Genomic DNA, 15,164 nt, shown 5'->3' on the forward strand with positions numbered 1-15,164 from the left:
GGCGTCTGCTTATTAGTCATTGTTTGAATTTGCGCTGCAGCGCTCAATACTGGATGACGAAAATCAGAAATACCAACAGGTGCATGAAATGATGATAACGATGCCTTCATAAATCTGAAACGCCAAGCTACATCTGACTTTATCGGGACTAACTTTGCACTTTAAAACCGAGTAAATGATACAACATAAGGACGTTTGTGATGTTAAAGATTTTTTAATGAATGGTTAACATACATGACTCAATGTTAATGTTTTACAGCAGAGATAATATCATATCTTACACGTTTCACACAGGAGCCTTTTCAACAACTTTATATCACATAGTGCAACCCGTTTAAAAGACACTTTTAAAAAGGAGACTGTTCCAAAGGACCACGATGACCAATTCCTGGATTTTTTTTGAATTTATAAAAAAGAGTTGATACTCATATAGCTAGATTTCATGACATCATTTAAAATTGATGAGAATTATCATCATACACATTAGCTTATGAGGTATCTGTCAGTGTCTCTCTCACTAGGAACAAGTCTCAATGAAGGTCGATTTTTATGTAGCGTTACTATTTTTAAGCCACATAACACTGCTTAAATATTTATTTTTGAAAGGGGTAGTTCTACAACAGCATTGATAAGGCCAAAATGATGAGTAAAATGTTGCATTGCCGACAACACCATAAATAGGGAAATAGCTGTCATAGAGAGAAAAAATTGTTCCGATTGCCTCCATTTGCGGAATGACTTTAATTTAACTTAAATAGAGAGACAACGTACAGTACAGACGATTTTAATACCAACTGCCACTTCACACAGAGACAGGTCACAGATTTCGGCCCATGGATCTTTTAGGTAGAATAGCATTAAACCACTGGGGACACTATTGGCTGCATACTGGTCAAATCTGCGTGGGAAAGGCGTGGTTACATTTCAGTTAATCAGGTGATCAACCAACCCATGACATCATGTAGCAGGGCTTGCTCCTTGTCTGAACTCAGTTCCGCATGGCTATAAGGTCCACTGAGACGAGAGCATCCTTTCAGCCACTGAGAAATGAAACCAGACGGTTGTTGGTTGGTGGACTGGCGATGGAGGGTGTCGCTGTAGGATCTCTGCTGGCTCCTCAAAGCTGGATCAAGAATCCTAACAAATGCCTTTATCTGTATTTATGGCTTGGTTCCAAGAGACGCAGGAACACTCGAGATGGAACACTCGAGATGGAACACTCGAGATGGAACACTCGAGATGGAACACCGCAGATGGAACACTCGAGATGGAACACTGCAGATGGAACACTCCAGATGGAACACTCCAGATGGAACACTCGAGATGGAACACTCCAGATGGAACACTCCAGATGGAACACTCCACATGGAACAGGACGCGTGAGAAGGGGACATACAGGAGGCACTCGGTGTCATGTGACAAATCGTCGGTTGAATCCTTGCAGACGGACTACGGTTCTTCATCGATGACTTCACTGTGACAGACTCTGTGGGGCTGTGTAACGACCGGAAACACGGACTAGCGGCGTTCTAGCACTGCAGTTTGGAACAGCAAATCATAGCAAAAGCATTCCAGTGACGACGTCCAATCTGTTTATCTAAAGAAAAAAAGAACTGAAGTGAATACTCTTAAGATGTGACATCCTGGTCTGTGTCAGACTACATGAGGAACATGTGCAATCGCTTTTAGTATTATAATTGCATTGCTGTGCAATATCTGAAGTTCTTATCAGGGTGCACGGTCACATAGAGAAGAGGAGAGACAAGGGGGAAGGGCCTTCAGGAAAAGGGTTGTGTGTTTACAGAGAGATCAGCCAAGTCGTCCATATTTCACAAGTCGATTAACAAGGGACACAATATCCACATATGGAAACAGGCATGGACACATGACCTGGTCTAGTCATGTGACCTCGTCTAGTCATGTGACTTGGTCTAGTCATGTGACCTGGTTTAGTCATGTGACCTGGTCTAGACCAGTCCTCCTTCATGATTGTTGTTGAACATGAGGCAGTGATTTGTCGTCTCTTTATAAAAAGGTGCTTTCATCATGTTCCACAAAGACTCAGAAAGTTGCCCGGATAATATACTCCAGTATAATAAAACATCCCTTGGTCTTGCTCGTGTGGAGAGTCATTTTGCGTGTCTAATGGCTTGCATTGCATCTATATTGCTTTCCAGTTCACTTGACATGGGAGTGTTAGATCCGAGTATCGACAGATCCAGGCCTGAGAGAGAGAGAGAGAGAGAGAGTGAAAGACAGGGTTCTGGGGAGGGTTGAATTTCAGGGGGGGTGGTAAGAGTGGAGGACAGAGCAAGCTCTCCAATCAGACAGCTCAGATGACTTTCCTTCCTTTCCGCTTCATCAGAAAGTCCACGAATTCACACTCAAAGCGACGGGTGCCCTTTAAAAAAAAGAAACTTAAAAACGTTGTCATAGTAACCTGGGAAGAAACGGGGCAGGGAGCCCTTGGGGGGAGGTTTGGGCGAGGGAGGTCTCCCTGGCTGAGGGCGGGGGAGGGGGGGGGGTGGAACTAATCTGTCTTGGACTGGCTGAGACGAAGGGGGATGGAGTGCTCCGCCGACTTGATTTGTTCCGGGCAAGCCTGACCCCTAAGCCTGGATAAGGGGGCTTTCCCCAACCCCCTGGCCTCCAGGCTGCCCCAGTTAGGAGAGCTCGAAGCCTGTGTTCATGCTGATGGCGTAGCGCAGCTTGTCCCTCAGGATGCTCTTCTTGCTGTAGTTGGGCAGCTTGAGCAGGTTGAAGCAGGTGGAGGAGGTGGGCAGGCGACCACCAGGCTCCTTCTTCCTGATGGTGAAGAAGCCGCGGAGGACGCTGCCCAGGGTGTCCCCGGTGTCCTGGAGACACACAGACAACAGCAGATAAACAACAGCAGATAAACAACAGCAGATAAACAACAGCAGATAAACAACAGCAGATAAACAACAGCAGATAAACAACAGCAGATAAACAACAGCAGATAAACAACAGCAGATAAACAACCGCAGATAAACAACAGCAGATAAACAACAGCACATAAACAGCAGATAAACAACTGCAGATAAACAACAGCTCGTAAACAACATGTCCCCCTGTTGACGTTGGTGATAAAAAAAAATACAAAAGGAATCTCACCTGATCATCAGAGACCTCCACACAGCGGATGGAGAACGGTGGCTTGAGGTAGGCGAACCCTAAGAGGGGCGGTCTGGAACAGCTGGTAACAAACTACCAAACACAAACAACAACAGAGGATTCACCTGTGAACACGGTCGTGGAGGGGAGGGGAGGCTGGCTGTGGAGGGGAGGCTGGCTGTGGAGGGGAGGCTGGCTGCGGAGGGGAGGCTGGCTGTGGAGGGGAGGCTGGCTGCGGAGGGGAGGCTGGCTGTGGAGGGGAGGCTGGCTGTGGAGGGGAGGCTGGCTGCGGAGGGGAGGCTGGCTGTGGAGGGGAGGCTGGCTGTGGAGGGGAGGCTGGCTGTGGAGGGGAGGCTGGCTGTGGAGGGGAGGCTGGCTGTGGAGGGGAGGCTGGCTGTGGAGGGGAGGCTGGCTGCGGAGGGGAGGCTGGCTGCGGAGGGGAGGCTGGCTGCGGAGGGGAGGCTGGCTGCGGAGGGGAGGCTGGCTGTGGAGGGGAGGCTGGCTGCGGAGGGGAGGCTGGCTGCGGAGGGGAGGCTGGCTGCGGAGGGGAGGCTGGCTGCGGAGGGGAGGCTGGCTGTGGAGGGGAGGCTGGCTGTGGAGGGGAGGCTGGCTGCGGAGGGGAGGTCGGCGAGGCTCACCTTGAGGAACATGGCCCTCTCCTCGGCGGTGAAGTCACTGGCCAGGATGTCCCACAGCCAGATGATGACCCTGTGACTGCTGTGGAAGCCGCCGTAGTAAACAGTGTGTTTCCTGGAGACCAGAGGTGGAGATTGTGAGATTGTCTTTGTGCCTACATGGATGGTTAATATGGCCGATATAATGCTTAAACAAATACTGTGCATAATGTATGTACTGTATGAGGACAACAATAAACAATTGCACGCCAATGATACACCGGGAAGACAGAGGGGTCACGCACTTGAGGTCATCCAGGTCGATCTCGGCGTTGTCCCCGGAGACGAGGCGCTGCACCTCCGGGGTGGAGAACATGTGCAGCCACTCTGGGTTGATGATGCTGCGGAAGCCCCTGATGAAGGCGGCCGTCTGCTCCTTGATCTGGGTGTGCATGCGGAAGTGGGCCATCAGGTGGATGTAGCTGATCCTGCAGGGGAGGGGAAGACAGGGGAGGGGAAGACAGGGGAGGGGAGGGGAAGACAGGGGAAGACAGGGGAGGGGAGGGGAAGACAGGGGAAGACAGGGGAGGGGAAGACAGGGGAAGACAGGGGAGGGGAAGACAGGGGAAGACAGGGGAAGACAGGGGAGGGGTGGGGAGGGGAGGGGAGGGGAGGGGAGGGGAGGGGAGGGGAGGGGATGGGAGAAGAGAAGAGAAGAGAAGAGAAGAGAAGAGAAGAGAGGGGAGGGGACAAAGTCAGGGATGTATGGAGGGGATGTATGGAGAATAGGAGTTTTCGACCCTAACAAGGGTGTGGACAGCTGAAATGCCAAAACATCAAACCAAACCAGACATGCGTCGACTCACTTGTTTTCATTGGTGACAGGCATGGTCTTCCCCCCCGGTATCAGCTCGTGACAGACCAGCTGTGAAGGAACACACGCAGAGCGTTAAAGGTGTGTCACTTCCTGTACCTTCAAATTTCTACGTGTTCTTGGAAGGCGAGCCCTCACCTGTCCCATGACGTCCTCGTCATACGATAACGTCAGTCCCAGGTCGCCGACGTCCCCGTCATAGCGCTGCGACGCAAACGACCAATCACAAGACGACAAACAGGAGGAGAGAAAACCAGGACGTTGTAGAAAGTGAGCGAACAAGGACATCAAAGTGGTATTTCTGGGTCTTCAAGGAGACATTTACATTTGACCTTTTATTCATTTAGCAGGCACTTACAGGAATATAAAAAGTAGTAGAAATATAAAAGATAAATATAAAAATATAGAAGTAGACTACAGAGGGCCAAGGATCAGAAGTGCATAGTTCTAACGGTATCTTGGTGGTCAGAGTCAAGACACCGTATTTACCGGCCACAGTAACCACTGACCTTGATGGAGGTGAGGTTCTTGTAGAACTCAGAGTCCAGCGACGGCAGCTCGTCTATGGAGCTGTAGAAGGTGGTGTGGTGATGACCGAGGACCTGGCTGAGGAAGAAGGAGGCGAAGGGCACGTCCACCACGATGCCCTGGACACACAGAACGCAGGTCCACGGTCAAGCTCAAGGTCAGACATTTACATTCAGTCATTTAGCAGACGCTCTTATCCAGAGCGACTTACAGTAAGTACAGGGACATTCGCCCCCGAGGCAAGTAGGGTGAAGTGCCTTGCCCAAGGACACAACGTCATTTTGCGCGGCCGGGAATTAAACCGGCAACCTTCTGATTAATAGCCCGACTCCTTAACCGCTCAGCCATCTGACCCCCCCAGACATGCACCGAGATCATGGCACCTGTTTACCCAGCCTGACCGAGGCATTGTCCTAAGTTGCTGTCGTTAGGGAGAGTTTTGTTGGTCGTACCTCATACATGGCTTTTCCCAGCATCTTCCCCACAAACTCAAAGAGCTGCAGGTGGTTCTCGTGAATGTAGGATGTCGGGGAGGGGTACAGCCTTTCGTTTCCACTGGTGGTCTGTGAACAAAATAATAACATCAAATCATCATCAACACCATCGTCATCAGCAGGAAGTCAATCGCCACGGTTACCAGACAGCTGAAAGACCTCAGTACCCTGAAGAGATTGAGCGCTGGGTTGAAGACTTTCTTGATGATCTCTTCCAGGAACTCCTTGAAGACTCCGTCCTGGTCGATTCCAGCCTCGTCCACCCCCAGGTCGTTGACGAACTTCACGCGTATGACCCCTTTAATGGAGTTGACAGGCAGCCGACGGAGCTGGTCATATCCATCCTGGACAGACACACACGAGGGGTCAAAGGTTAGCGTCTGGCGGAGACTGTTGTTGCTGCTGCCTGTACAGTAGAAAGAGAGGCAGCTTCATACCTCTAGCATTCGTGAGCGGCGAATGGTGATGTGGGTAACGTGGGGGGAGGCGGAGCTTGTCTCCACCAATCCCAGGCTCTCCTTCTCCTTGGTAACAATGTTCCGGAACAACAGGACCCTCTAAAAGGCAAGAACGACCAATCAGACGCATCACAGGCTGACCGAATGGAGGACAAGAAACTAAACCAATGTTCTAGAAGATGGGTATTTTCACCCACGGTTCCCCTTACGTTCTTGTGAGGGATAACGTGAGGAATGTACTGCAGTATCAGCTGTGCTCTCCTCTTCCCCTTCTCCAGCTCCTGGAACAGTAAGCTCGGCTTCAAGTCCCTGGAGGAACCGGAGGAGAGATTAACAGCCAATAACACCACTACCGTCAGCCAGCGCTCCACAGTGATCCTCTGGGGACAGCACCGATTCGGGGCAGTCTGGATATGTTCGTTTATCGTGTTATCAAGGCCGGTCACTCACTTGCGCAGCCAGTGGTCCTCAGGGGAGAACTTTCTCCTGCAGTCCCTCTCGTAGAGCACCATCTGCCAGCCATGGACGCTGTGGAACAGGTCCAGCTTCTCCCCCTTGGCATTTTCTGTCACAAACATGATTAGCTTACTTAGCTTAGCTGACAGCTGACGCGGAGGGAAGGGGGGGGTTGGAGCAGGGAAGACACTTACCCAAGATGCCATCCCACACCATCTTGTACACGAACGTGTTCAGGAAGAAAGATATGGTGACGAGCTCTTCAGTCTTGAATGAAATCTGCTCCTCGTAAACCTCGATGTCATCCAGGATGCTGCGGCAAACAGAAGGTGACGGGGGTGAGTCGCTGCAACCCAACGAGCCCACCGTTCGTCCACACGAATGTGCTCGCATGCGATTTTTATCTCGCTCTCGTAACGGAGAGTTTCGATTGGACGGGGAAGTTTGGGGGGGCCTACGTGATGAGGTGTCGCGAGCAGTCGCAGAAAAGCATGAGCATGGCCAGGAGCTGCTTGGACTCGTCCGTGTCGTTGTTCAGACACTCCATGAACAGCTTGAGACCCCCCTGAGGGCCCAGCTCACAGATGAACGCCCACAGCTTAGGCAGCAGGTCGTCCAGGTAGGTCAGGCCTGAGGAAACACCAAGGGGGCAGAGTGAATCAGTGTGCTGTGAGTGTGTGTGCGAGTGTGGGTGTGTGTGTGTGAGTGTGTGTGTGAATGTGTGTGTGTGTGTGTGTGTGTGCGCTGAGAGACTTACCAGTGAGGATCTGCAGTCGTATCTGTGTGAGGGTGGTGAGGGCCGTCTGGTAAAGCACACAGATGCTGCACACCTTCTGCACCTCCACAGAGTCTACCCTCTTCCCCCCCACTGGCTTCAGAATGTTCCGGACGGACGCCGACTTCTGGAACGCCCGCTTGAAAAGGTCTAGGGGAAATGATTTCATTATTTATTCGTCGCGAACTGCTCATCCAAACAACTTCCCAGCATTGCCTGTCCTTGGGTCCTGGGCAATACGCCTGCTGCATTTCAAATGCTGTCTTTACAGTTCGATGTGACTCACTCTTGACTGGCAGGTTGTTCTGCGACGTGGTTGGCTGCTGAGGTGGAGGGGCGGGCTCCTGGCTCTCTAGTTTCTTACTGAGGACGTCAGAGAAGAGAGTCCTGATCACAGGAACACCCCACAGGTACTGGAGCTGCCTGGTGACCAGCGGCATGGACTCATTCAGGCTGGGGAGGAGAAGAGAAGAGGGGGGAAATAAGGGAGAAACAGAGACATGAGTCTTTTGATTTTCCTTATGATTGATTCCACATTCAGACTGGGAGGTTCTCCTACCCACCCGTAGTCTACAGTTTGGGAGAACCAGCCAAGCACCGGGTGCCAGTGTGTGAGGTTGGACTTCTTCTGGGAAACGTATCTCTGGCAATAGGACAGCATGTCAGTGAGGTCCTTCACAAAATGGTTGGCCTCCTCCTCCAGCACCTTCTCACTGAGGAAGCCCAAGTGGATCAGGTTTCCTACAGAGGACAAGCAGATCACAGATCAATACAAATCAAATGACCTAGGAAAGGGGACAGTTGGACAAATTCGACAGCAAGCATCTCCGGAACGTCTACAAAAATAACCCATAAACCTCCGACCTTCAACCTCCTTCAGAGCCCCATAAAATGAATCTACGTCCAACATCAAACCAACAAATCTCTCCTACCCAGCAGGCAGAGGGTGTGGCTTCCCTCCAAGCACACACAGATGTCTCCACACTGCTCCTCACGGCTGAGGAACAGGATGAACTTCCTCAGGAGGTCATGAGTCTGGATGGAGGCCATGCACTGTGTCCAGGAAGCACACACGGAACCAGAGCCAATCATAATCCACCTCAAAACGGAATTCAGCAGACCTACATGTGGCCGTCAGTAAAAGTGAGTGTTTACCTCTGGGGTGAGCACGCTGAGGTGAGATACGACGGCTGGGACAGACATGATGTGGAGGAGGAAAGATCTCAGGAGGTTGTCCGAGAAGTGAGCAGCGATAACTGGTCTGGAAACAGAATCAGGCTCTCAACACTGTGCATGCTCCTGTCCCTGTTTCTATAGACTGAAACAGGCTCTGAACATTGTGCATGCTCTTGTCCCTGTTTCTATAGACTGAAACAGGCTCTGAACATTGTGCATGCTCCTGTCCCTGTTTCTATAGACTGAAACAGGCTCTGAACATTGTGCATGCTCTTGTCCCTGTTTCTATAGACTGAAACAGGCTCTGAACATTGTGCATGCTCCTGTCCCTGTTTCTATAGACTGAAACAGGCTCTGAACACTGTGCATGCTCTTGTCCCTGTTTCTATAGACTGAAACAGGCTCTGAACATTGTGCATGCTCTTGTCCCTGTTTCTATAGACTGAAACAGGCTCTGAACATTGTGCATGCTCCTGTCCCTGTTTCTATAGACTGAAACAGGCTCTGAACACTGTGCATGCTCTTGTCCCTGTTTCTATAGACTGAAACAGGCTCTGAACACTGTGCATGCTCTTGTCCCTGTTTCTATAGACTGAAACAGGCTCTCAACACTGTGCATGTCCCTGTCCCTGTTTCTATAGACTGGTCCATCAATGTGAGCCAGATCACTGTCCTAAGCAGAATGTGATAAAAGGTCCAAATCAAAATAAGAAAAACAACAACCTTGGAGGAAGACAAATCTTGGGTAGGCCTGCTCACTACTGCCTAAACACAGACTACATTTATTCAAAAGTGGACTAAAGGTCCACTGACAACACACCTTAGTGACAGTGTAAATATTGCTGTAAGTGTTCCCTTGGAGAGAGAGGGCCTGGAGCGGGCCAATCCATTGGTGAGAAGAATCTAACACAGGAAAGATTAGCGGTTAAGAACACAATTGGCGGTGCTGAAGTCGTATGACTGACGAGCAAGGGAGAACAAGCGCACCTGCAGAACAGAGTAGAATCCTTTTTGATTCAAATGTCCCATGATGTTTTCGCAGATACGAGTCAGCGCTGGTCTGAGAGCTTCCCCTGGCGTGGTGAGAAAAGGGAAACGTGTATCGTTGTGTTTGTCAGACAGCACACCGCACATTGGAAGAGAAACATGTTAACTATCATTTGGTTTTAGTGTGGGACTGACCTTTTCCTCTCATTATCTTCCAAGTTGAGGGGTCAGTGAAGGTCACCAACATGGTGAGATACAGAGTCACTAGTTTGTTGTCCTGCAGGATGTCAGGCTGAGGGACACAGCAGGATATGATGCGTTATTACATTCCAACGCCCCAAATCATTGACCTTCAATCGGGAAAACCGTTCAAGTGACTAGATTCACGGTACCTTCAACTTCTTCAACAACTGACAGCAGACCCACAGAACGTCTTTTATCTGTTTGATCCAAGCGATGGTAAGGTCTTTGGAGAGAGCCAAGGACACATACCAAACCTGAAAACCAACAGAAATATGAAAAGTTATTAGGATCTGTACAGAAATAAATCATTTAAGTAATCCAAAGTTGTCAGTTACAGACTTACTTTGGGCTCGTTTTCAACCTCCATACTGGCAAGTATAGAACGGCAAAGCTTCTCAAACCGCTGTTGATCCAAAAGAAAGTTTCAACTCATTCATGCAAACAGCACCGAGCACCATATTTCTAGGAGTTTTTAACGCTGGTTTGATAAATACCTGCTAAAAATATGAATCGCTAAATTACTACCATTATAACAAATAAGCCAACTCACCAGCTTATCATCTTGGCAATATATAAATAATAACTTCCGTGCAATTTTAAAAATGGATAGTGCGTTTCTTTTTGATGTCCCTGCATCAGAGGTTAGAAAGAAGTCATCCACGTCTTTCCTGTTGAGACAGAAAGAGAACATGCATCTCATGAAGGAAGAAAAAGCGCATACGGCTCAGAAAGACCAAATAACAAGACTTCTGAGTCTACTAGTCATCACGGTTCATGACGGGAGCCTATTATGACTAAATGTATTGAGAGAACTAACCGTATTTGCTTCTGGAGTCTGCAGCGGCAGAGGAATCTTCTAACGAGGGCCTGGATTAGCGTGGCCGCTCTCTCCTTCTCTTTGTAGCCCTTCCTCTCCTCACGTGCCAGCCTGGCTTTATCCAGGAACTCTGACTTCGAACTCTGAGTTGCACTAAACATTGTGCACCCCTGATAAAACGACAAGTAAAAAGGATAGGTTTAGGGGGCGGGGGGGGGGGGGCAATAGCACCTTGTTGACAATATTATTTGGTCATATTATTTGATTTGACAGTATTGTGAGATATTTTTAGATTCCTACTACGAGTGTATTGGCATGATGATGTCCAAACATCATTCTAAGCGGTTGGCTTTCCTTACCCTTCTGTGTAATTTCCCTGCTGGTGTATTCTGGACCTTGTGACTCACGAGGCACTAAGCTTCTCCAGTCACTTAAGCATTATCTATATCGACCTCCAGAATAGCCCAGCGAAAACTGTTCGATCTGTCATCTCTGTGGACAATAACAAAATACATATTTAAATAACATCAACATATTCTAATGCATGGATTTGCACTGTCTTCAACAAGTAAGGCATTGCATAAACGCACATTATGAACCGTTTATACCGTTTCTCACTTCCCTGGCAATTGGTATTATGTTTTCTTGCAACCTACTGTAACTACTTCTAGAAAGCAAAGCTAGCGCTAGCTAGATAGCTTGACAGCGCACACTAATGGATACCACTAGCTAACAAGATAGCTAATAGCTAGCTGGCAAGCATAACACTTCGTCACACCAATGTCATTCTATAAAGAAAAGCGTTTTCATGATAAATCAACGATGTTGACCCGCACTAAACAAAACAATATGATTGTCTGCCAATGACATCATTATTGTTAGAGGCCATAAGTTTTGCGGTTTCAATATGTAAACAATAACAGAAGATTCTTACAGTAACTGCAGCCATTAATCCTCCCACTGTCGCACTGAAATCATTCCGAGTTGGATATCACTTTGCCATGGTGATAATCGTTGAACTTGATCAAATCTTCATATTGCATTGTTTGACAGTGGAATATTTGGTTTGTATTCAATAAACACCAGCACAGTGTCAGATACGCAGAAGCACTGCTTGTGAGATATCACGTTCGACTGCAATTGCTAGGTCGCGGCTAGAGTGCGTGTGGAACATTTCTTACTGGTCATGTGGACCAGGGGACGAAGATCTGTTACTCTTTCAAGTACGGAAATTAATTTATATTCTATTATTACATTTAAAGGGCATTTTAATCCGTTGTAATCCCTAATGATTGGACAAGTCAAACGCATTCGGTAACAACAAGGAGCATAGCATTTAATGTTTTTTGGGTGCACCGCCCCAAAAAAACCTTTCACTAATGACGTCATTATAAGTGCGCAACAGTCCGGAAGTGGTCAGTCTGATAGCTAATTCTTACAACATCTATCTACCTCTTTCAGACTGGTAACCAATTGAATTCTTAAGGCTGTTTGGGGTTCTATGGTAAATATCACAGAATAATCCTTTTGCTTAATTATCATGTGTATTTACTTTGGAAATGATTAAATGGTTGCTGTTTTCAAGTACGGAAGACGTTCTTTGTGTAGCTACTGGCTAGTCTCTCGGGCAAGCTAGCAAGTTAGACACTTACCATTGGCTTGTTAGTGTCTGTGATATATTATAAACGGCTTGGATTTATGTATGTATTGCGTGTATTTATTTTCACTCATTTAAAATAAATCCCATTACTTGTATTGGTTTATGGTGTCAGGGCACTAGAGACGGTGGCATTCTGTCTCCGGTTGGTCATCCACAGAGTGGTCAAACATTTGTATGATGTCATAACAGGAAGATATGTCAGGAGAGAGCGTGGTGAGCACGGGGTTGCCTGCAGCTACGACCCGTACCACTTCGTTCAAAGGTTCCAGCCCCAGCTCGAAGTATGTGAAGCTGAACGTGGGCGGCGCACTCTACTACACCACCATGCAGACGCTGACCAAGCAGGACACCATGCTCAAGGCCATGTTCAGCGGCAGGATGGAGGTCCTCACAGACAGTGAAGGTAGGCTCCACCCACATCTGTCCCGTCTGTCTGACGTCACGGGGGGAGGGATCTGGGGGTTGCGGTCCGATCCTGACCACCTCTCACCCCCTCACCCAGGCTGGATTCTGATCGACCGCTGTGGGAAACACTTTGGGACCGTCCTGAACTACCTGAGGGATGGGGCGGTGCCCCTGCCAGACAGCCGGAGGGAGACAGAGGAGCTACTGGCGGAGGCCAAGTACTACCTGGTCCAGGGCCTGGCGGATGAATGCCAGGCCGCTCTGCAGGTACAGTCCCCCTCCAGACTCCCCTGTTCCGGGACCGCCCTCCTTGGTTGTTCCCACGTGGCGACGCAGCTGTTGTGAACGCGTCTCTTGACGTGTTGCTTGAGGTTCCGTCTCCTGTGTTCTAGAACAAAGACGCCTACGAGCCGTTCTGTAAAGTGCCCCTGGTGACATCATCTAAGGAGGAGCAGAGACTCATCGCTACCTCTAACAAGGTTACGGTCCTCCAATAAAAGTCGTTCTGTCTGCTGTTGTACCTGCCTGTGTTCTAGGTTTGATCTGTGATTGGCTGCTGATTTCCACTTTGTGTCTACAGCCAACAGTCAAGCTCCTGTACAACAGAAGCAACAACAAATACTCCTACACCAGGTGACGATTTCTAAATTATTAAGAGAGACGAAAATGATAAGATATTGAGCTTATTATTCACATCCCTGTTGACTACCTTGTGCCGTGACCAACCTCATATTCTGTCCTTTCTCTGGGCGTAGTAATTCCGACGACAACATGCTGAAGAACATCGAGCTGTTTGACAAGCTGTCGCTGCGCTTCAACAACCGCGTGCTGTTCATCAAGGACGTGATCGGAGATGAGATCTGCTGCTGGTCCTTCTACGGGCAGGGCCGCAAGATCGCAGAGGTGTGCTGCACCTCCATAGTCTACGCCACGGAGAAGAAGCAGACCAAGGTAACATGCTAGCCTGCTGCAGGTCTGGGCTGAGAATGGGATGTTAGGATTCTGGATTAGAGCGGGTGTTTTTGGATCATGGGTTTGTGATGATGATTCGTTCTTTAGAGTGTTTAACGTGTTGGCGTCCTCTAAGCTCCTCCCCCTGCCGTTCCTCAGGTGGAGTTCCCCGAGGCTCGCATCTACGAGGAGACCCTCAACATCCTGCTGTACGAGTCCCAGGACGGGCGTGGCCCCGACAACGCCCTCCTGGAGGCCACGGGGGGCGCCGCCGGACGCTCCCACCACCTTGACGAGGATGACGAGCGCGACCGCATCGACAGGGTTCGCCGGATCCACGTCAAGCGGCCCGACGATCGCACGCACCACCACCACCAGTGACTGCTGTCCTATCAAGCAACATCCCCCCCAGCCCTGCTCCCCCACACTCCAGGAGAGCACTCTGGTGCTGGACTGTCGCCTGTGCCTTACACCCCATGCCTCTCTCTCTCTCTCTCTCCCCCACTCTCTCTCTCTCGTCCTACCACCCTCTAGAAGTTGGCTTGGTGAGAGGGTTCAAACTTAAACTGGTTTAAAGTGGTGAATTCCCTTTTTTTGGTAGTTATCTGAAAGTGTTTTATTGTCTTGTGTGAAGAGGTATCTAGAGGTGTGTCGCTGTTCTGTGTGTCCTAGCAGAGTCTTGAGGTCGTGTATGCTAGTGTATGGACCTGCAGTATTTGTTTTTAATATGAAAAGGATTTTATGCAGTCATGGCTCCAGTAGAAATCATTGTCAGTGTATGTTTCTTTGTTTCCCTCCTTACAGCCTCGATAAACAGCCAGAAAAATAAGAGCCATGCGATATGTGCAGTAGACAAGTCGGATGTTTATTGTCCAATACTGTTTTGGTATGTCATACGTGCTGTCATACATGCTCATTTGTTACTTAGTGTTAAGACACCTGATCATGGCAGGGAACCTGCTGTTCCAGAAATCCCCACTAGGAGGCAGTGGTCTATCAGAGGATGGCAGCCTTCGACCAAGTAGTATCCCTCAGGTCGTGGCCTCATTTGAATTCATTCGTATTGAAATCACAATGACAATACCCATTGTTGAATATGTCAGATTTGGAGGTAATGGAAGCTGTAGCCTATTTCAGAGCCCCGTAAGACATCTTTTTTTGATGACTATTTAATTAAGTGTTCCTAAGTTCCTCGCAAGTGATCATTTCAAAGGTGAGAACCTGAGCTGTGGCAGGAGGTGTTGAATGTTCCAGGGTGATTGGATGATGGAGCCCATGGCTGGAATGAATGAGTGAAACCAGACACCCCCCCCCCCCCCTCAGTGAAAGAGGCCTGTCTCCCAACAAGCTTTTAACAGCCAGAGGAATTAGACCTGTCCCTCATCATAGCAGTCATTAAGACGCGTGTACTATGTCCACAAGCCAGATGGAAATGTGTGTCTTTTTAACGAACTTCGGTACTTCTAGATAAATCTGTTTCTACAAACAAACATGCACACAGAATATTTTACATATACTGTATTTATACCAACAATAAAGTATTTATACCAGCTATTTATAATGCTTGTTTTTTTATTTCTCATAGTACAAAATT

General features: G+C 48.7%; 2 protein-coding genes across 2 annotated transcripts; one reads left to right on the forward strand and one right to left on the reverse strand.

Moving 5' to 3' along the window:
* Positions 1-205: 205 nt before the first annotated feature.
* On the reverse strand, positions 206-11,760 carry ube3b (ubiquitin protein ligase E3B). Its single transcript, XM_062454981.1, has 28 exons — positions 11,489-11,760; positions 10,914-11,046; positions 10,555-10,724; positions 10,288-10,405; positions 10,081-10,140; positions 9,887-9,991; positions 9,690-9,786; positions 9,495-9,580; positions 9,328-9,410; positions 8,487-8,592; positions 8,264-8,384; positions 7,895-8,072; positions 7,618-7,784; positions 7,314-7,481; positions 7,015-7,186; positions 6,751-6,869; positions 6,551-6,665; positions 6,310-6,409; positions 6,080-6,199; positions 5,810-5,986; positions 5,601-5,711; positions 5,130-5,267; positions 4,759-4,824; positions 4,613-4,671; positions 4,052-4,234; positions 3,771-3,882; positions 3,133-3,225; positions 206-2,855 (listed from the first exon to the last, which is right to left on the reverse strand). Exons 3-28 carry the CDS (start codon positions 10,713-10,715, stop codon positions 2,664-2,666), a joined length of 3,207 nt encoding a protein of 1,068 aa, XP_062310965.1. The 5' UTR covers positions 10,716-10,724; positions 10,914-11,046; positions 11,489-11,760; the 3' UTR covers positions 206-2,663.
* Positions 11,759-15,124, forward strand: kctd10 (potassium channel tetramerization domain containing 10). Its single transcript, XM_062454984.1, has 8 exons — positions 11,759-11,777; positions 12,016-12,058; positions 12,404-12,617; positions 12,717-12,886; positions 13,012-13,098; positions 13,200-13,252; positions 13,375-13,570; positions 13,730-15,124. Exons 2-8 carry the CDS (start codon positions 12,056-12,058, stop codon positions 13,949-13,951), a joined length of 945 nt encoding a protein of 314 aa, XP_062310968.1. The 5' UTR covers positions 11,759-11,777; positions 12,016-12,055; the 3' UTR covers positions 13,952-15,124.
* The last annotated feature ends 40 nt before the right edge of the window (positions 15,125-15,164 follow it).

The sequence above is a fragment of the Osmerus eperlanus genome, chromosome 28 (assembly GCF_963692335.1).
Source record: "Osmerus eperlanus chromosome 28, fOsmEpe2.1, whole genome shotgun sequence".
Lineage (NCBI taxonomy): Eukaryota > Metazoa > Chordata > Actinopteri > Osmeriformes > Osmeridae > Osmerus > Osmerus eperlanus.

What these genes read in the sequence shown, in the direction of transcription:
- kctd10 (XM_062454984.1), top strand. An exon ending in AATGCCAGGCCGCTCTGCAG is followed by an intron (nt 12,887 to 13,011) that starts GTACAGTCCCCC and finishes CCTGTGTTCTAG; the next exon opens with AACAAAGACGCCTACGAGCC. An exon ending in CGGAGAAGAAGCAGACCAAG is followed by an intron (nt 13,571 to 13,729) that starts GTAACATGCTAG and finishes GCCGTTCCTCAG; the next exon opens with GTGGAGTTCCCCGAGGCTCG.
- ube3b (XM_062454981.1), bottom strand. Translation starts at nt 10,715, where the DNA reads ATGTTTAGTGCAACTCAGAGTTCGAAGTCAGAGTTCCTGGATAAAGCC. An exon ending in TCCCAAACTGTAGACTACGG is followed by an intron (nt 7,785 to 7,894) that starts GTGGGTAGGAGA and finishes TCTCCTCCCCAG; the next exon opens with CCTGAATGAGTCCATGCCGC. An exon ending in ACGACTGCAGATCCTCACTG is followed by an intron (nt 7,187 to 7,313) that starts GTAAGTCTCTCA and finishes GTGTTTCCTCAG; the next exon opens with GCCTGACCTACCTGGACGAC.